The sequence below is a fragment of the Mustelus asterias genome, chromosome 15, assembly GCF_964213995.1.
Source record: "Mustelus asterias chromosome 15, sMusAst1.hap1.1, whole genome shotgun sequence".
NCBI lineage: Eukaryota > Metazoa > Chordata > Chondrichthyes > Carcharhiniformes > Triakidae > Mustelus > Mustelus asterias.
The window spans coordinates 4,659,353-4,680,970 of NC_135815.1; the positions used below are offsets into that span (position 1 = coordinate 4,659,353).

Genomic DNA, 21,618 nt, shown 5'->3' on the forward strand with positions numbered 1-21,618 from the left:
AATATTTGGTAGGGATTTGAAGATCTTCCACCAACCTTAAATGAGCTGAAGTATCCAAAAAAGAATGAGGAAGGATGTAATGTACTGTTCGTGGCATTTCTGTTTCTCCTTTCGTACTGTCAGTTGTACTCCACCAACATCTATATGGGTAGTGCTAATGGAACCAGGCATGAGCTGCTGAGATGGTAATTCTGATAATTTTTGTTTAAAATGGGAATAATCTAAAGATGGGTTCTGAAGATTCCAGTGATGGAGCTGTGGCTATTTCCTTTGGTAGTTTATTCCATTGTGGGATTGTCCTTGTGAAGGCAGCTTGCTGACACAAATGGTCTTTGTAGTTTGTGCGAATGGTTACATTGTGTTTTTTCATTGCCAAAGGGCACCAGATACTTGTTTCTATAAATTCTCACTAGTCCATTCCATATTTTATAGGCAATGTGGCAATTCCACAGAAGCTGGGAAACTGGAGCACTAGCCCGTGTCAGGTGCTGGACCCCACTGAAGGTTCCCAGCATCCTTGGCCCCCAGTTAGCCCATAATTTCATCCCCGGACCTATTAGAAATGTGGAATAATTGCATCAAGATTCTGAATTGGAATTCAGTTTCCACTTTAAATTCACCGAGAATTGGATTTCCCCAGGGATTTTCCTGCTCGCCTGTCATAACTCAAATGGAAAAATGGATTCATTGCGTACTTTCAAGATTTCCAAAGCTCTTATGCCAAAGCTTTGGGGGATGAGTGGGGAAATGCTCTGAAAAAATTGTCTGTGGAGCTCAACATTTGAAACTAAAACTACTGCAATCTGAAATTACACTAATTAGTCAATGGCGGTACTGCAGTCTGTGGCACTTATTTTCAGCTATCCATTATTACTTATAAATAAACTTCCTGAACCCTTTGATTAAATTCCAGCCTGTAACCCACTGCCATTTATCTATTATTTTGTAGATCAACCATTTGAATTCATCATGAAATTATCGCTGCCTATTGATTTTCTGACATCTATCCATTTGTAGGGCAGGAATTTCCACAACCCCAGAGCATGTTTTGCAGTAGCAGAGGTGGCCCGCCATTGGCCGGCAATGGGATCTTCCAGTCCTGTAGCTGTCAACAGGAGTTTCCTGTTGTTTGCATTCTCCGCCACCGGGGTCCCATTGGGGGGGAGGGGGCACAGCCACTATTGCTGGGACAGATAGATGCCGCCAGCGAGAATGGCTAAAAGTTCCTGCCCCCTTAATGCATTGATGGTAGGATTTATGTCCCATCTTGATGAGCCAAGTTTTAGAAATTGGTAGTTAAAGGAGAAGCAAAAGCAGGCTGCTGAGACATGATTTGTTGATTTGCCCCAATAAAAATAAGGATTAATTTTTGAAATGGCGGATGTCGTTGGCGATTTCTGTTTACTCATGCAGAACCTTACATTTTTACGCATCTTTTATTTTTTAAAATTTGGCCACTTAAACTCTTCCAGATGTGTGTAATTGAAAGGCAAATGGTTGAAACTTGTAGAATTTGCTCCATTAAATGTTATTCTTATGGAGAATTCTGGATGAAGAGCCAAGGGCAGTTGTTCACCAAGATTGGAAAGGGGTAGAAGGAGAACCTGTGATTCAGCAAGAAGAGGGTTTTGGGTTTTCTATGGTCCCAGTGCTGGAAACCATTCTTGCAAGCATGATTCTGGTAACTGAGCTTTTGTCTCTGACTTCAGCGAAGGGCAAATGCCCTGGTGAGATTGGAAAACTTCACAATTTGTTTTCCCTTCTTATTATTAATAATAAAACAGCAGCTATGGACGGAAACTGAAAAAAATCATCATTACCAACTTGGAAGGAGTGACTGTGATGAAAGAATGATTGCAGGGCAGTTTGGGAAACGCAGTGGCTGGTGTGCATTATTCTCTTTCCAGCTCACATCTTCTTTTCATTATGGTCTGCTTGACCAGATTGCCTTTCTGCCAGCCCTTGCTTTTCACTCCACCTGAGCACAAGGGCCCGGTGCGCCATGACAGCTGAATCAACAGCTTATCCCCACTCAAACTGTGGCCCACAGATAATTGGGGATGTGGCTACCCTCTGCATATTCCGAAGAAAAAGCCTGTTGATTACTTTATCTGTTTTCCATTAAGCCATGATGTAACTGTTTTTACACTTCATTTTTACTTCATCCTTTATTTTTTTACCTCAGATCACTTTAGAATTGAGTCACCTCCCATAGGTGCAATTAGATATCAGAGCTCCATTTATTTACTTAACTATGTTACTTGTTACTTGATAGAGTGGGAAGGTAAAGTCTGAAATGGATTTTGATGCTCATGAGGGAGTTATCATATTTAAACATTTACTTAATGCACTTTTGATTGCAGCGATTTGGAATAGTTTGTCAATCAAAGACATTGTTAAAGAGAACCATACACAGAATGCCTGTAGGATATTGTATGTTATTCTCAATGTGTGCTTCATACATGGAAGTTCAATGTGAACCCCATTGCAGCTATCACATAAAAGTCTGTCTTCCATATGAACCATCTGGTTCTGGCAGAATGATTGCTTTTACTCCTCGTTTTATTAGTCTGTTCCTACTTGGCCTTGAGCTGGGCTCACAACCACATATCCGCTCCATTGTCAGGAGCGTATGTCTCCCATTCAGCAATGACGTCCATCTCCGCCCTTGCCTCAGATCATCAGCTGCTGACACTCGCATCCACGACAAAGTCACTTCCAGACACAACTGGCCAACATTCCACTGGCTGCCTTCCCACCCTCCATAAATGTGAGCTCATCTAAAACTCTGCTGTCAGTTTTCTGAGTCGCATCAAACTCTCTTGCTCATCACCCATGTTCTCGCTGACCTACATTTGCTCCTGTTCTGGCAGCACCTTGAATGTAACATTGTTGTAGTCAAATAGGCTCACCCCTCCCCATCTCTGAAATTCCTCATCCCTCCAGCCCCACAATCCTCCAAGATCTCTGTGTTCCTTCAATTCTGGTCTCTTGCACTTTCTCAGTTTTTGTCGTTTCACTATTGGTGGCCATGTCTTCAGCTTCCTGAGTCCCAAGCTCTGGAATGGTAGTGCAGGAAGGGGATTTGGAGCAATTTCCATTTTTGCTTGACCTAACTTCACTTCTGCCCCCAAACGGTGTCTCAGGCGATGAGAGAAAGCAAACACTGACTCTAGCCATATAGAGTAATGCTCTGATTGATGCTTGAGATTGCAGGATTCCCTAATTATGAGTTTTTTTTCTCATTCTCTGCTGGTGTTATGAACAAGGGACCAGAGCTGTTGCTTTGCTGTGAAATTTAAAAAAAACTTTTTTATGCCAACTGTGATGTCAAGCTGACACCTTGGCTACCTTTTTGTATTTGTAGAGCTGACACCACCTACAGAGTGGCAGTTTCCGGAATGTTTGAAGGTGGAGAAAGTTTGCCACTTCTCGGGGAAGAGAAGACAATCCTTATTGATGAGCCAATAGAGCCGCCTACGGTGGAATCAGGTAACGATTGTGCTGAATGATCAGTGATTTAACATGATGCTTCTCTCCAAAGCAGTGACATATTCAGCACTGGTACTAATAAGAACATAAAGGAGGCTAATCGGATGCTTAAACCTGACTTAGTTAACTTCCTGCATCCAGAGATACATGCAGCAGACAAAGCATATGCTCACGTCTGTTTTCCATTGTTTGCTTTTCCTGGAATAGATCACTAGCCTGAAGCTATAGCTTGAGGGGCACCACCTGGTAACAAGTAAGGCTGACCCAGCTGTCTCTCCCACTCTTACCGTCTACCTTGACATATCGGAAGGATATACAGGTTGATGATCAACCTGTTTAGCCATGTTCTAAATGTACCTTTTGTGGCTATTAAAGTTCTGGAGTGGGACTTAAACCCTCAGAGAGAGGGACGCTACCCACTGTGCCACACGATCTCCTTGCCAGGAACCTGATCTGCCAATAAATTATATCTTGGCTGTTCTGTATTTTAACTCCCTTGGTTCTATAATTCTTGCTACCCATATTTAACAAAAAAGCTATCAATATTAGCTTTTAAATTTGCTATTGACCTCACCTCTAAAGCTTTCAATAATTTGACGTTAAAGTATTTTTAATACTTTCTGTAAATGGGTCATTTTCTGGCTCAAGAATGTTGGAGTTTGTTATTGTGGCAGCTGCTCCACACTCTCCTGAGGCCCTTTGTAGCTAATAAAAGATGTGAATAAATAAAAATGTTGATCCGTATCCATACATTCCTCAATTTTAATCCCATCGCTCCAGAAAGCAGTCAGCACCTTTGTCCCACTGATCACTGCCCAACCATCTATTCTGCCAGGCTAGTCAATTTGGTGGGAGGTTTGACACCCATCCACCAACACTCCAAGTGGAATGTGGGTGGGGGAGCAGGGGATTGCAGTTAAAAATGCAACCAGGCAACTTATCCCTCTGATCTTCCACTGAACCCTGATCCTGATGGATCACTTGCTGCCTTACATATGCAGTCAGATTCCAGTGATATCATTGGGACCTGACTGCAGTCTTAACCCTAGACTAGCATGGTTACACCCCAATTCTCTGTCAGGGAAAATCTGTCAGCAGCAGGAGTTAGAGCGAATTCCCAGAAAGGACTTTTTAATAAACCAACAGTCTATTTCCTAATGGGCCAGGAGCAGGAAACTTTAATCAAAATTCCTCCCTCTCCTGAATTACCACCCCAATCTGAGGTCAACTGACTCAAATTGGCAGACATTAGAATCTGCTCAACTCCCAATGCCATTTGGTTACTAAGAGGAATTTATTTATTATAGTTATTTATTTATTAGTCACAAGTAAGGCTTACATTAACACTGCAATGGAGTTACTATGAAATTAACATTGGATAAAATAAAAATGGCTGCCGCTTCCAGTCACTTCATGTTTCTATAGAAGAGGATCTCTGGGCTGAGGGAAGGGGAAGGTCAAGTAAGTCTCATTCCTTTCAGATTATGAACTGAATAATTGGATAATAAGGAGTTGAGATATTGCCTGGGAAATGATAAGGAGAATTGTGTCAGGATTATTCTTTGCTGCCTGCTGGTGGCTGGCTGTTGTGGTCATTGGCAATGGCCTGGGAGGTGGCCAAATGCCAGCACTCTCAGCCATGGTCCTCAGGTCAGCTGGACCTTTACATGGCAACAGGAAATGCCACTGTCTGTGGGGAGTTTCTGAGGGTCATCAGCATAAAGAAGTTGAATTACAACAAGATAATAAACCAGGACGCAGTCTGTGTGTATGAATTGAGTCCCCACAGACTCAGGTATAAATTATGATCTCTTATGAACATTTAATACACTCATATGAAACTCCTCTTTCCACTGTGTTAAGGCAGATGTGAATCACTGTTCACAAGAGAAATTACTGGAAAAGCATATTAAACAGGCCTACAAGGACATTTGTCAAGAAGAAAATAAATTATGTTACATTTAATAAAGTTAATTCTGCATTCAAGCAGAGGCCTCATACCTCCAAAGTGGTAATGGGACAGTTGCAAAATTAATTGTCTCGAAGTATCAAAGCCAAATTCGTCTATCATATTCTACCTTCTCACACTGACTGTGATATTCTTAGAAAGGATTACACATATTTCATAGGCGTAACACTTGCTGGAATTCACCGCCCTGCCCATCACGGGAATTGGAGCAGGTGAGGGGCGGACCATGGAAAGGTCCATTGACCGGGATTTTACGGTTTCGGGACGAGTTGAGACCGTAAAATCCCACCCACTGTGTGACATTGTACACCAAAATTATTTTCCTTGGGTAGATTGCCCATTGCAGTTCTAAACTACAACATATAACAGCAGCTTAAAAAGTGTCATTGTACCACACCATGTATCAAAAACCAGCAGAATATTGACGGGAGCCAACAACCTAAACTCACATTCACAACAGTAGACTGAGTGAACATTCGCAGCACAAATATTTCAAGCAGTAATACAGGTATATTTTGGGCAGGAGAAGGTGGTTGGTAAATCAGCTACTTAAACATTTAAACTTTCCATTAATTTCCTTACCATTGATCTGGAACTGTTTGTCTTGCGCTGAAATTTCACAATTGCAAACATTCTAATTAAAAGGAAAGCAAACCACTTAGAGCAGTGGTTCTCAAACTTTTTTCACTGGGCCGCACTTTCGGAATAAAAATTTGCTCGCGCCACACCGAATATTTTATTGATAAGAAATACATTCAAAAACAAAAAAAAAACAACCCCTAGCAGTGCTTGATTCATAACATAGAACACACAACTACTTTATAATATGATCATGGGACATCCAGAAAGTATAAAACAATGCTTGTTTAAACCATGTTTAAATGTTTCTTTGATTGTCCTTGAATCTTCCCGCCACACTTGCCATCCTCTCTTGCCGCACCAGTGTGGCGCGCTGCACCCTTTGGGAACCACTGACTTAGAGTATTACTTTTATTATTGGAAGCCTTTCCTTCATAAAAGGGAACAGCAGGGCTTGCTGATGAAGACTTTGTAACTGAAGGATAATAGATTCATTTGAGTATAGGCCTTGGAGTTTCCACTCAGGAAGGTAGAACATTCAATCTTCGGTGCAGTGAATCTTCCCTGAGCACATTCATCTCTGGCATTAACCTATTTATTTTAAATGTATTGACATAACATACACATAGAAATGTAAGATGAGTGTACTAAATGTTCAGATGGGAAACTTGAAAGTTTAATCTTATACTGTCACAAGGTTTACCCCAGTGTAGCTATTTTCCAGTTCTCTGTACACATTGTAAGATGTCTTTTCTTGCTTCAAAATATAAACTTGTTCTTTTTTTTCCAGTCATGATCATGCACAGTATATATATCGCACATGGATCAGCAACTCTAATTAATTCTTATTTCTCCCTTTGTGATGCCATAAAATGTTAATATTTGATGTTCATTTAGAAGAGGACCTTCCCCACTCGCACTCCTTTTTAATTTTGTAGCTAACACTGCATCCACTTACCGTATTTCGCCCATTGAAAACAGGAGTCATACATGAGCATGGAAGAAACATATTAAGCCACGGAGTGAATTTACCAAGCTGAGTACATATCAGGGAAAAAGCCAGGAGTCATTGCTTGTTATGTAGCCAGCAATTGCGTGGATTGTCACGAAATCTGCAAAATAGAAAGTGTTGTTGACTCAATCGCAAGCACTCTGCAAATTTAAATAAACATTATTTTGAAACCTTCTTTGCGTATTGTGGTCTTTGGTGTTTGTGCAATGCAATTTTTTGCATTTTCTTCTCATGCGTTGAAGCTTTCTGCCTCCAGCTAAAGTCTTATACTTCAGTTAATTTATGCAAGTAATCGAGATTGAGAAACTTGGATACTGTTTTTCATTTGTATTATGTTTTCGTGCTGAAACCATGAACATTTATATGTGATTATGTTAACCTACCTGTTATTTGATTTGTTAGAATTGAATTTGATTTTCTGTATTATCATTTTCCTCTATTTCGATGTTCTTCCAGCATTTGGTTTGGGATTGGACACAATGAATGTTTGATATTGAATTCAAAGGATCTTCAAAAGCATTGGGTAAATTTAAGCAGGGAGGCATTAAGGGAACATTATTCTATCTTAAGTAATAGCCCTTATCCAAAATGAACTGACAAGGAAGGTGGTAATCCAAGGTTATTTATTGTTAAGTTGCTGTAGTCAGGGACAATAAAATTGGGGGATTTTGACAATTAACTTATACTCAGCCTATTTGGTCATATTGCATTACAACATGCTTGACATATTGGAATAATAGATAAATAATTCTCCATTACGTACATTTCTAATTCTCAAAGCTAAATTGAGTGTTAATATTGGGATATATTATTTGTAGCTATTTGCTAGGGTTACCATAGGGTAAAGGAGCGGCACAGTGACACAGTGATTAGCACTGCTGCCTCACAGTGCCAGGGACCCGGGTTCGATTCCAGACTTGGGTCACTGTCTGTGTGAAGTTTGTACATTCTCCCCGTGTCTGCATGGGTTTCCTCTGCGTGCTCCGGTTTCCTCCACAGTCCAAAGATGTGCGGGTTAGGTTGATTGGCCATGCTAAATTAACCTTAGTGTCGGGGATTAGCAGGGTAAGTATGAGGGGTTACAGGAATAGGGTCTGGGTGTGATTATGTTCAGTGCAGCCTCGATGGGCCGAATGGCCTCCTCCTGCACTTTAGGGATTCTATGATTCTATGATCTCCCACTGCTGATGAGGCTTCATTCAAGTAAATAGCTGTTAAAAGTTAATTTCTAGTCTTCTTAAAACCAAGTGATATCAGCAGCTGCCTTGGTGGTACAACTAAATATGCCATTGTGTCACTTATATACGATGATCACCTCCCTTCTCAAACCAAAATGTTTGGTCAACCTATTGTCATGAAGCCACTGTCCCTTTTAACTCCAGTTTCATTCCTAAACTCTATAGAGGTTATTTAATGCCAGTTGCAAAGGTGAACATTACGGCAAAATCTCACTGTATTTACTTTGGTTACTTAGCCACATTCTAATGCAAATTGTCTTTTATATTTTGGTGATTATATGTCTCATTGTCAAATAACTGAACGAGAACGTGCTGCTTAATGTACACAATTATTTTTTTTAAAGTAGGCTCAAAGTTTGCGTCAAAAATTTGTTCCCCGTGGTAACTGTTTTTCAACTGTGACAGGGACGCAATGTACCACCAAGGCAGCTGCTGATATCGTGCTGCTTGTGGATGGATCTTGGAGTATTGGGCGACTTAATTTCCGTCAGATCAGAAACTTCATCACCAAGCTGGTTCAAGTCTTCGATATTAGTCCAAGAAGAGTACAGTTTGGTAAGCTCTCTCAGTGTTACCTAGTCTGGCTTCAATCCATCAGTTTGCTTTTCTCCATCCTTTCACAAATGGGAAAAAACACAGCTCACTGTCTTGTGTGAATGTTCAGGTCTGGCCCAGTACAGTGGAGATCCAAGGACCGAGTGGAACCTGAACGAGTACAAGGACAAGCAGAGTTTACTGGCTGCTGTGGCAGGGTTACCTTACAAAGGCGGCAACACCCTCACAGGTAGGCTGTTTTATCCTGCATATCTGGATGATCCTTTAGGAACACAGGAATCAGAACAGGTCATCCAGCCCCTTAAGTCTGTTCTACTTTTCAATTAGACCATAAGTGATCAGTAGCTGAACTCAATCCACCTACCAATCTACCTAGGACTGAGTTGAGGAAGAACTTCTTCACACAAAGGGTTGTGAATCTGTGGAATTCCCTGCCCAGTGAAGCAGTTGAGGCTACCTCATTGAATGTTTTTAAGGCAAGGATAGATAAATTTTTGAACAGTAAAGGAATTAAGGGTTATGGTGAGCGGGCGGGTAAGTGGAGCTGAGTCCATGAAAAGATCAGCCATGATCTTATTGAATGGCAGAGCAGGCTTGAGGGGCCAGATGGCCTACTCCTGCTCCTAGTTCTTATGTTCTTATGTACCCAGGTTCAGTAATTCTTAATTAATAATCTTTCATAACAAAACATCTGATCTCAAGTTTTGAAGTTTTCAGTTGATTCCCCCACCTACCCCTTTGATTTCCATAGCTTTTTGGGAGAGAGAGTTTCACATTTCCAATATAATTTGTGTGAAAAAGCGTTTTCCGACTTTACTCCTGAATGAATGATCTAGATCCGGGCCGGCACGGTGGCGCAGTGGTTAGCACTGCTGTCTCACAGCACCAGGGGCCCAGGTTCGATTCCAGCCTCGGGTTACTGTCTGTGCGGAGTTTGTACGTTCTCCCCGTGTGTGTGAGTTTCCTCCGGGTGCTCTGGTTTCTTCCCACAGTCCAAAAATATGTGGGTTAGCTGGATTGGCTATGCTGAATTGCCCCTAGTGTCAGGAGGATTAGCACTGTAAATGTGTGGGGTTACGGGGAATAGCCCCTGGGTGGGATTATGGTCAGCACAGATTTGATGGGCCAAATGGCCTCCTTCTGTCCTGTCGGGATTCTATGAGTTCAATCTAATTTTAAGATTAAGCCCCCTGTCCGGAACCAGCAGAAATAATTTCTCTCTATCTACCCTACCAACTTCTTTAAACAACTCAGAAGATATTTAGAAACATAGAAACATTAAAAAAACTACAGCACAATACAGGCCCTTCAGCCCACAAAGTTGTGCCAAACATGTCCCTACCTTAGCGATTACTAGGCTTACCTATAACCCTCTATCTTACTAAGTTCCATGTGCTTATCTAAAAATCTCTTAAAAGACCCTATCGAATCCGTCTCCACCACCGTTGCTGGCAGCCCATTCCATGCACCCACCACCCTCTGAGTGAAAAACCTACACTTGACATCTCCTCTGTACCTACTCCCCAGCACCTTAAACCTGTGTCCTCTTGTGGCAACCATTTCAGCCCTGGGAAAAAGCCTCTGACTATCCACTCGATCAATACCTCTCAACATCTTACACACCTCTATCAGGTCACCCCTCATCCTTCGTCTCTCCAAAGAGAAAAGGCCGAGCTCACTCAACCTATCCTCATAAGGCATGCCCCCCAACCCAGGCAACGTCCTTGTAAATCTCCTCTGCACTCTTTCTATGGCTTCCACATCCTTTAATCTCCTGTAATCAAGATAATGTAAGTCAAGTCAGTGTACCCTGTTCTCATAATTTAAACCTTGCAGTCATGGTGTTATTCTAGTGAATCGACAACTGTGTCCCCCTCCAAGTCAAAAAAACTCCCCCCTGAGGATTGGTGCCCGCAGCTGAACACAGTACACGAAATAGGCTCTAGATGGAGCTTTATAAACCTACAACATAATTCGTAAACATAACCCTTTCATATCTCATTGGCCATTGCCCAACATCTCTGAAAAATAAATGAACAATATGCCTTTGTCATAATTTCTCCAGATATAAAGGAGATTGAAGCTGGGTATCATCGGTGGCAGCCTTTAAAATAAATGAAAGATAACAATTCTTAAATATTTAATGAAATTTCCGTGTTCGAGATAACAAAATCATTGGAGATTCCCTTTCACCTCTTGCATTCTACAGGAAACCTTATAATAAAGTGTATTGATATTTTGTTTATTTTTCTGAGGATTGAAAATCAGCATCTTTGCTCCCATCTTCTTTCAATGGGGTTTAAGCATTTCTTCTCGTGGGAAAAAGTACATTTGGGAATATTGGTCATTGACTGATTTCCCGTGTTGGAGGGGAGGCTCAGAGGTGGGAATAGTGATTACTCCTTTTGGATATGAATCCCCCACTGGCTGTCCATTCAATGTTCAGAGATCATATCCTAATCTGCAGTCATAGGGATTGAACCCTTCCCCATGTAACTCAGAGGAATAAATACTAACTCTGAGTCAAAGCCTTCAACCAATTATCAGTATAAATTTATCCCTCAATGAATCTTCGCTCAATCATTGATGCAAGTTGCCCTTTTTTGTTTGCCTCAGGCATGGCTCTGAGCTACATATTGGAAAACAACTTCAAGCCTGAGTCAGGTGCTCGTCCAAACGCACGCAAGATTGGTGTCCTCATCACAGATGGCAAATCACAAGATGATGTTGGTGTTCCTTCTGAAACTTTGCGCGCTATCGGAGTGGAACTGTATGCTGTTGGTAAGTTGATATGGTATGAAATTGAGGGTTTTGGAAAATATGTTGAGTATTGAAAATAAGTCGGGCAGAGCAGGCTGTGTGATAAGTTCAGAGTTTGCAAACTGTATGGAGTTTGCACATTCTCCTCGTGTCTGCGTGGGTTTCCTCCGGGTGCTCCGGTTTCCTCCCACAGTCCAAAGATGTGCGGGTTAGGTTGATTGGCCAGGTTAAAAATTGCCCCTTAGAGTCCTGGGATGTGTAGGTTAGAGGGATTAGTGGGTAAAATATGTGGGGTGGGATTGTGGTCGGTGCAGACTCGATGGGCCGAATGGCCTCCTTCTGCACTGTAGGGTTTCTATGATTCTATGATTCTATAAGTGGCCCATTCTCTGAACTCGACCAACCAATGTAATATTGTTATCACAAGTCTAACCTAATACCCTGTCTACTCGTGAACCAGTTGGGTTTCCATGACAATCTGACACTTTAGCAGATTGTAGTTGTTAATTTCCTTTTTTTTTTAGAAAACTAAGTTTAATCTCTCAAGCTGATATGGTGGGATTTAATCATTATTTCTCCAGATGTAGGGGGTTGAAGCTGGGTTTCATAGATGGCAGCCTTTAAAATAAATGAAAGATAACAACGCCTAATTATTCAACTAAATTTCAGTGTTCGGGATAACAAAATCAATGGAGATTCCCTTTCACCTCTTACCTTCGATAGGAAACCTTATAATAAATTGTATTGATATTTTGATTATTTTTCTGTGAGGATTGAAAATTGGTATAGCGGAAAATTATGAGATAATCGAATCTCTCCCCAGTGAAGCCAACGGAAGTAAAAATCTGCCCCCTATAGCTTTTTATGGAACTTTGCTCCCATCTTCTTCCAATGGGGGTTTAAGCATTCCTTCCAATGGGAAAAAGTACATTTGGGTATATTGGTCATTGACTGATTGGATTGCTCGTCCAGTAACATAACTGTTACATTGCCATATGCAACTAAGTTAGTGTCTATGGTATTAATTTACAACAAAAAGGCTTTGCAATCAGGGTGATTTGCAAAATTTGTAATTTATAGCAAGTCATATTAAATTTTACTCATGCTGAGTATTGAGTTTTGAATACGGAGCAGTGGAAATCGTCCCTCCGTATGCACAACCTCTCAGGCACTTCCTTGAATTGAGGATATTACTGAATCCACTTCAGGAGTTCTTGTTTCCATCACCCCAGCTAATAAAATGCCTGAACAAACTTTTATTGGGGGAAGGTGTTGGTGATGGGGTGGTACATACTGAGGATGAAGTGTGAAAAAACGTGACAGCTTTAGAAGCCGGCGGGGGGCGGGGTGGGGGGCGGGGGGGAGGGCGGGGGGGGAGCTGGGAGGAGGTGTAAAGTGATTGGAAGAGAATTGCAGAGTCCTGAGGCTGGTTAAGGGATATTACATGGAATACACCAGAACTAAAGATGGGTTAAAGAAATTTTGAGTGAGGAGGGACCGTAGAAAGAATTCAAGATTTGAGGTCATTGTTCTGTACCTTTCAGTGATTTTTAAGTTTATTTTAATTCCTTAACTGGCTAGGCCAGCATTTGTTGCCCATCCCTAATAGTCCTTAAACTGAGTGGTTTGCTTGGCCATTTCTGAGGGCAGTTATGAGTTAACCACATTGCTGTGGTTCTGGAGTCACATGTAGACCAGACCAGGTAAGGACGTTAGATTCCTTTCTCTAAAAACCATCAGTGAACTTGATGATAATCGATGATAGTTTCATGGTTACCCGAGACCAACTTTTAATTCTAGATTTATTAATTAAGTTTAAATTCCACCAGTGCCATGGTGGGATTCGAACCCCCTGTCCCCAGAACATTAGCCTGGGCTTCTGGATTACTAGTCCAGTGGTATCATCACTATGTTCCCGTCTCCCCGTGAGTACTGATCATTATCTGTTCTGATGTACTTTCTTAGGTATTAAGAATGCCGATGAAGCTGAATTGAAATTGATTGCGACTGATCCGGATAGCATCCATATGTACAATGTGGCTGATTTTTCCCTGCTTGCCGAAATCGTTGATGACCTCACCACGAACCTCTGCAACAGTGTGAAGGGACCAAGTATGAAATACCTTTTGATATTTTGATTTTAATAAGCATTGTGCAGAGAATCATATAGTATTGAAAGGGTCCATTTGGCCTATTGTACCTGTGCAAGAACTATCCCGTTAATCACACTCCTCTGCTCTTTCCCCATAGCCCTACAGTTCTTTTCGTTCTTAAATAGATTCAGGAGTTAAAGTGGAGCAATGGAGTGATGACCTGTTGCCTAGTATTAGTGTCTTTATAATGACAAGACATTATTCTGTGGATTATTTTGCTATGCAACAATGTTTTTCCTGGTCTTCCCCAATAGGGCCACATTGAAAGAAAGATATTTCATGTTGATGTAACGCTTATGAAAAATCCTTTTGTGTACTATCTTGGCAAAGTTTAGGAGGACTGAGGAAGTCAAGCCCTTGAAGGCAGCATTAGTGGTGAATTAGATGTGTGAGCCCCACTTAATGTTGAATAGAAAGTGAGCCCAAACGTATCATGAGACGAAGGTCAAAGGCTGGAGCAACTTAACTTTATTCTTTTTGGTCTTTCATCTCCAATGAAAAGCCAAAACAATTGAATTTATATAGCACCTTTTACAACCTTGGAATGTCCAAATATTTTTTGCAATTCATAAAAAAGTCTTTTAAAGTATAGTCATTGGATAATATAGGAAACTGGCAGCCACATTGTGCACTGCGAGTTCCCACAAAATGCATTGGGAAAATGACCATACAGTGATGTTGACTGAAGGTTAAATATTAGCCAGGAAACTGGGGATAACTCCATCAAAATAGGAGAGGTTTGGAATGGATGATATGGGTAGCTGGATGTTACACTGGGAGTGATGGGGCAGTGTAGAGGGAAGAGTGCTCTGTCTAGAATGCACAAAGTAACTGAGCTGAGGGTTCTTGATCCTAACATGAGTCATCAACATGAGAACTAGCTCATTATTCAGTGTTGGTGTCAGTCATCTCCATGAACACAAAGTAAGAGTCAATATTGTCAACTGTGAAGAGGACAAAGTAGAATTTCAAAAGGACATAGTCAAGTTGGTTAAGTGGGCAGATAGGTGGCAGATAAAGTTCAATGCGGAGAAATGTGAAGTGATGTATTTTGGTTGCCAGAACATGAAGAGACAATATGAAATAAAGGGTAAAATTCTTAAAGGGAATGTGGGAGCAGAGCGATCTGGGTATATATGTGCATAGATCATTGAAGGAGGCAGCACAGGTGGAGAGAGCAGTTAATAACGTATATAGTAACCTGAGCATTATTAATAGGGGCATAGAGTATAAGAGCATGGAGGTTATGCTGGGCTTATACAAGACATTAGTTAGACCTCAGCTGGAATATTGCGTACAGTTCTGGGTGCCACACTATAGTATTAGGCTGTCCGATCAGAATGATCAAGGTATACTGTGAAGTCAGAGAAGACCCCCACAATTTTTCTATTTTGGCATAAATATGAGGAAAGGATGATTTACTCCAGGAGTAATTCCACTGGCAAATTAGGGATCTATTTTGACAAAACAAACTTTATTCATAACACAGTTTAAATATAACTCTAACAAAATAAAACAGTTTAACTCTTAGCCATTGAACAATCTTTAAACATGAAAAGAAACAACTGTTAACTTCTAAATTATTACTCTTCAGTTCCAATTAAGCAATATGTCTCTTAAAGACTTAAACTCCACTTTAAAAATAGTTAGCAAATCCAGGCATACTTGCTGTAACCTTTGTTAACAGCATTGGAACTTCCAGAGAGATTTTGTGGAGAGAGAGAGAGTACTGCTTGTAGACTGCTATCTTTAAGCAACCCTCTCCAGCAACTGAACTCAGAAAGCTACAAACCTAGCTCCTTCCATTTCTAGTATCACATGACTCTATGACCCTGTATACCTAACTCACCTTTCCATTACTTTAATCAAGGAAACATCCCAAGGGTCCTCTTCTTTGGTAAACAAAAGCTCATTTAGCTTCTGCTAAGTAAATGCTTAAATAGCTAAAATGAGTAATTATAATGCTCATCAGCATCTGATGCATTCCCCCCAGACCCAAACTGACTGCAACAAAACACTGAATCTTAAAGCAATCCTCCTCACACATAAGATATATTAATAGCACAGTATCATCACAATAGGAAGGATGTAAATGCAGTGGAGAGAGTGCAGAAGAAGTTTACAAGAATGGATGATAAACTTCAGTTATGAGGATAGATTGGAGAGGTTATGATTATTGTCCTTGGAGAGAAAAAGGTGAAGAGGAGATTTGATAGAGATGTTCAAAATCGTGAGGGAGCTCGACAGAGTAGATGGAAAGAAACTGTTCCTGCTCATAAAAGGATCAAGAGCGAAAGGGCATAGATTTAAAGTGATTTGCAAAAGAAGCAAATGTGATGTGTTAAAAATCTTATTCACACAACATGTGATTTGGGTCTGGAATGCACTGCCTGGAAGTGTGGTGGAGGGAGGTTCAATCAAGGCGTTCAAGAGGGCATTAGATAATTACTTAAATAGAAACAATATGCAAGGGTATGAGGAAAAGGCAGGGGAATGGCACGAAGCCACGATGCTCGCTTGGAAAGCCGGAGCAGGGACAATGAGCCAAAAACCCTGCTTCTGCACTCTAACAATTCCGTGATTCTGAGGCAAAAAATGATGACTGTAAAATGTGGACTGAGTAATCTCTATATGACTGGAGTCAATCACCATATTGTCCCTGATGGTGGATGAAGATTGCCCCACCTATATAAGGTACAAGAAAATTTGTAGAAAATCAAGATGCATAAACTTTGAGAGAAAATGGTTAAGCTGCAATCTCATTAGTATAAATAAACATTAATATAATGTCAATAAAGTAAACAGATAATTTATTTTGACCAAGGCAATCAATCTAAACAACTGAGAGTATTTTTAAACAGGTAATAAGAAATATGTCTGTACTGAATGGGTGACAATGTTATTAAAATTTATTCTCTGGATATGGGTGTTGATGTCAAGACCAGGATTTAATATCCATCTCTAGTTGCTCTTGCGAAGATGCTGGTGGACCTTCTTTTTAAAACTCTGCAGCCTGGGCGATGGAGTTTCTGACACGGTGCTGCTAAATAGAGAGGTAAAGAAATTTGATCAGTTGATGATAAAGGAAAGACAATTCATGTCCAATTCAGGACAACATCTGACTTGGAGGGGTGCTGGGAGGTGATGGTGCTTCCATGCAACTGCTGCCCCTGTCTTTATAGTTGCAGTGTTTGTGTCGTGCTGCTGTAGAAGCTTTAGCAAGTTGCTTGGTGAGGCAGGAAAGTACAAGAGGCAAGCAGATGGCAGAGTGAAAAAGAGTTAATGGCCTTTTCTAATCTAAAGTTTTTACTTATATTCTCTCTTAATATTTGTTGCTTTAGATGAATTGAATCCTCCAACAAACCTGGTTACCTCTGAGCCAACTTATCGCTCCTTCCGAGTAACCTGGGATCACTCTGATTCAAACGTTGATAGGTATAGTGTGAAATACCAACCTGTGAGCGGAGGGAGAACTGAAGAGGTTAGTTGACTGATTTTCCATGTGGTGCACAAACTTCAAAGCAATCAGATTGTAACAGCTATTTGGAGAGGGCCATGACTGTGAGAGAACAGCTGAGAGGTCAAATTGGGTCAGTTGTACCCAGTGGTAAATGCTTATTTTGCATTTGGCTCCTGCTCTTGTCATCACTCAGTGTATTGCACTGCACATTGTGCAGTGGAAGCACTGAAGTAGCAGCACTGAAGTGGGAAAGTCATCCAACTGTATATTCAACATGTATATGGTCACACTCTCCTTTCAGTTCTTGGAACTAAGAAGAGAGCTTAATGCTTCATTTTAACATTGTTGCTTGGAACACTAAGACCCCTCCAACTTTGACTATGATCATTGTGGGTTCTGCTGAAATTGATGGAAACTCGAATGGGTGCAAACTAAAACTAACCGTCGTGGGAATATGAAATGAGATTGGCACCTGAGGTCCATATCTTTTTCAGTGTTTGATGTTCCACTATGTAATCTTACAAATGTGCTAATGTGTTCGTTACCTTAGGATTCCTCTTCCTACTGTTTCCAGAAAGACATTAAGCTCTTTATTTCAAAAGGTTTCAGAAAAGTTATAGACTTGGGAATTTTGTGTGGACATTTAGGTTACTAATATTGCACAGGTTAGATTCAAGGCTCCAAACATAGAGTGGGCACAGGCTTCCTACTTTTGCTTGCATTCTGCTGCTGTTCCATTTCACAGGATTTTAATGGGGGCAATGTGCTGTTTTAGATGCTAGTAAGTGGAAGAACCAAGACCACAGTGCTGACAAACCTGCAGCCCGACACAGAGTATGTTGTGAATGTGTATGGATTGCTGGAAGGAGAGGTCAGTGAACCTCTTTCAGGAGCAGAGACCACATGTGAGTAAGATATTATCATCTTTCTTTTATTCTTGCTATTTCTATTAAGAAGCCTGTGTTCTCAAACCTTTTTGATTGAAGCATTTGAAAATGCTTGGCAAAACGTCCATTGGAACATGAGTTACTTGAGTCCATTGATGTTGTGGAAAAAAATGCCTGACGTTTCTCCCTAAACAAGAAGATCTGTCACACAATTTGTTCTGGTGCTCCTGTAGCTGTTCCTTTTCATTTTGAACTGCCGTGAATGTTAGAACCCACTTGCGCTTCCCGTGCCTTTCCTTCCCTCCAAATTCTCTACGTTTTTTCCAGACAGCATTCAGTCTAACTTCATATTCGCTGATATCTTAAGTGAAATTCCTCGCTCAATGAAAGGCAAGGGGAAGGAGAATGAATATTAAACCAAGAATTGAGTTAATTTATGTCCTTTTTAATTTCCTGCTCTTTCCTTGGCTTGCCATCTAGTTTTTACCACTAAGCCCATTCCACATTTCCTTGAGGAAATTAAGAATCAAACATAAGGTGTGACATTGAATTTATCTGTAGGCCAGACTAGGTAGTGCTGGTAGGCTGCACTCCCTGAAAGAACCATTTAGGTTTATTCACCAAACCTATTGCACTGTGGTTGGCACTGATGTCTCATAGTGCCAGGGACCGAGGATCAATTCCAGTTTTGGGTGACTTTGTGGAGTTTGCACATTTTCTATATGTCTGTGTAGGTTTGCTTTGGGTGCTCCGGTTTCTAAAGATGTGCAGGGTAGGTGGATTAGCCATGCTAATTTGCCCCTTAGTGTCCAAAGGTGTGTAGGGTAAGGAGATCAGCGGTGTAAATATGTGGGATTACAGGGATAGGGCGAGGGAGTGGGCCTGTGTAAGATGCTTTGTTGGAGAGTTGACCGAATGGCCTCCATCTGCACTGTGAGGATTCTATGATTCTATGAATCCGGCAGCTTTCATGCCATTATCCCAAAAATTACCCAATTTCTTGATTTTTGCAATGTGCCATGATAGAGTTGAATTCATGGGCTACAAGGCCAGGAGCAAAGCTTTTGTCCAGTGGGCTAGGGAATGAGTTTTCACTTTAGCCCAGAAAGATTGTAATCTGAGTCACCTCTGGTTCTTGGTGTTAAATATGTGTCCAAACTTCAGTGGAGAGTTGATGTGGCAAACAGAGCTTGTAGAGCTAGACTTGCTCTTCAGTAGTCAGGGTTGAGGCACATTGCTGGGGCAGTGAAAAGGGAACTCTGCATCTAACTCGGCCCTCCCTGATCAGGGAGTCTCTGAGTCTGATACTAGCCCAGCGATTTTCCACCTCTGATTTTTGGTCCATTGCTCTCAGTGTAGTTGTAATCTCTCGGAATGCCTTGCCTGGAATTTCAAGGTTAGGGCCAAGTCAGAAAATCAGTCTTGAAAATGGAAGTGTATCTAAGATACCAGAATTAATCCTTTGACGATGGACTAACAAAGAAAAATTATTTTCTCAGTGATTGCTTCATTATAATTTTTAATGCTTTCATTAACAGTGCCCATTCCCGCTGTGAGAACCCTAAATGTCTACGATGTTACTCCAACCACAATGAATGTCAGATGGGAGCCAGCTAGTGGAGCCTCAGGCTATATGCTACTCTACGCACCAATTAATGCCAGCATACCAACTGTAGAGAAAGAGGTATCAAACAATACTATTGAAATTCTATGGCTCCTGAAGTATTAGCTATAAATATCTATCTTCATAATCATTCAGACAAAAACTTGCTCTAATTAGCTTCTGTATTATCCAAGGATCCATTTTTTTTGTGCATGAACTGAAGAGAAAGCAAAGACGCTTCTTATTTTTTGTTCTCAGGATGAGAAAGCCGGTGTTTATTGCCCATCCCCTAGCTGTCCCTGAGGAGGTGATGGTTGTGGTAGAAATTCTCCTTCAACCGCAGTGGTTTTGTACAACTAAACAGCATGCTCGATCACTTCCGAGGGAAGCTAAGAGTCAACCACATTTGTGTGGGACTCGAGTCAAAAATAAGCTCAGATTGGGTAAGACTGGCAGCTTCCCGAAATGACTCCTGTTTGACATTGCTGATGTGCAGAGCTGCCTGCCTCCGATTGGCGGCACGTCCTCCTGGCGATGGAATGAAGTTCTGCCTCATACCAATTAAAATGCTGTTGCCCAAAAATTAAGGTAGGGTGAGCTGGTTATGTGAAGATGGGCCGCCCCTGAGATTTGTGCTGGGGCGTGGAGAATCTGCCTTCGGCATAAAGTGCAGACCTCTCCATGCACTCAATAAATGCCAAAAATAGGACACTGATTCTCAGCAGGTGACTGACAAAAATAATCAGCAAAGTTGGAGTGACAAGCAAATGGATTATAGCTTTGTCAAAAGTTTCAATGTTGTTAAACAACCTTCGATCAATAGGCAGTCTCAAAGGACCTGCTTGACGAAAGCTTTCCTTTCTTTCTCAATTCTTCACAGTCAGCAAGTCCGTAAGGAGCCTGTGTAGAATAACTCCTGGTGGGGAGATGTAAACAGCTTTTACAAGAGTTCTTTCTCACCCGCAACAAGAATGCTTGCTGACACATGCTGACTTTAGTTGAAAGAACAAAACAAAAATAAATAATCCTCCTCAAGAGGCCCTAAAAATGGTTGTGAAGCGAGTAGTCTAGAGCACTTAAAAATATCTATAACATGGAGCTATGCTGTATGATGGCTGAGTGTTTATGAGACTGGACTGTTAATGGAGAAGACCAGATTCAGAAACTTTCAGTATTTTCTTTCATGGGATATTTGCCCCTGGACGGTGATGAGCCACCTTCTTGTACTGAATGGCTTACTCAGCCATTTCAAATGGATGTTCAGAGGCAACCATATTGCAGTTGGTCTGCAGTCACATGTAGGCCAGACCGGGTAAAAACAGCAGATTTCCTTCCCTAAAGGACATCAGTGAACCAGATGGTTTTTAACGATAAATGATGGTAGTTTCATGGTCCCCATCATTATACTCCTGATAGCCAGTTAGTGAAGGAAGAAACCAAAGCCAGTCTCCACTTGGAATGTATTTATTCACAGAGTGAAGCATTACAGGTATATATCTCCTGACTCCATTCCCACATCAGTGGCAATAAGTGTCTATTCGCTTTTTTTGAGCAAACTATAATCAAATCAACAACCTCTTAAAGGGACTCCTGGACCCTGGCACAGATGTAACCACAGAAAAGAGGCAGGCAGTCAAGTAAAACGATCCCCTCAACTGCCCACTGCCTGGACCTGTTTAGGGAAAGGAGCTGTGATTGGAATCAACTTACAAATATATTTTATTTGTCTTCCCCACATCTAACAACAAATGGGACAACAAGAATCTTGGTTCTATGGAGATTTAGACTCAAATTGCTGGATTGAAAGTCCAGAGTGATCATCGTTATATAATGGAATGAAACAACTGTCTCTTTAGATGTGACCATCCAACCAACTCCTCCTAACTGTATATGATTCACTTTAATTTATA

At 41.1% G+C, this 21,618-nt stretch overlaps 1 protein-coding gene across 2 annotated transcripts in view; it reads left to right on the plus strand.

The window, feature by feature from the left end:
- The window catches only part of LOC144504285 (collagen alpha-1(XII) chain-like), a 284,762-nt gene that overhangs the window by 79,067 nt on the left and 184,077 nt on the right, over nucleotides 1–21,618 (plus strand). For both annotated transcript variants that reach the window (XM_078229390.1, XM_078229389.1), the window contains exons 16-23: nucleotides 3,368–3,492; nucleotides 8,696–8,845; nucleotides 8,955–9,074; nucleotides 11,462–11,626; nucleotides 13,571–13,717; nucleotides 17,100–17,239; nucleotides 17,994–18,123; nucleotides 19,644–19,789. In XM_078229390.1, coding sequence (XP_078085516.1) covers nucleotides 3,368–3,492; nucleotides 8,696–8,845; nucleotides 8,955–9,074; nucleotides 11,462–11,626; nucleotides 13,571–13,717; nucleotides 17,100–17,239; nucleotides 17,994–18,123; nucleotides 19,644–19,789 — 1,123 coding nt within the window. The remainder of the gene's footprint in view (nucleotides 1–3,367; nucleotides 3,493–8,695; nucleotides 8,846–8,954; nucleotides 9,075–11,461; nucleotides 11,627–13,570; nucleotides 13,718–17,099; nucleotides 17,240–17,993; nucleotides 18,124–19,643; nucleotides 19,790–21,618) is intronic.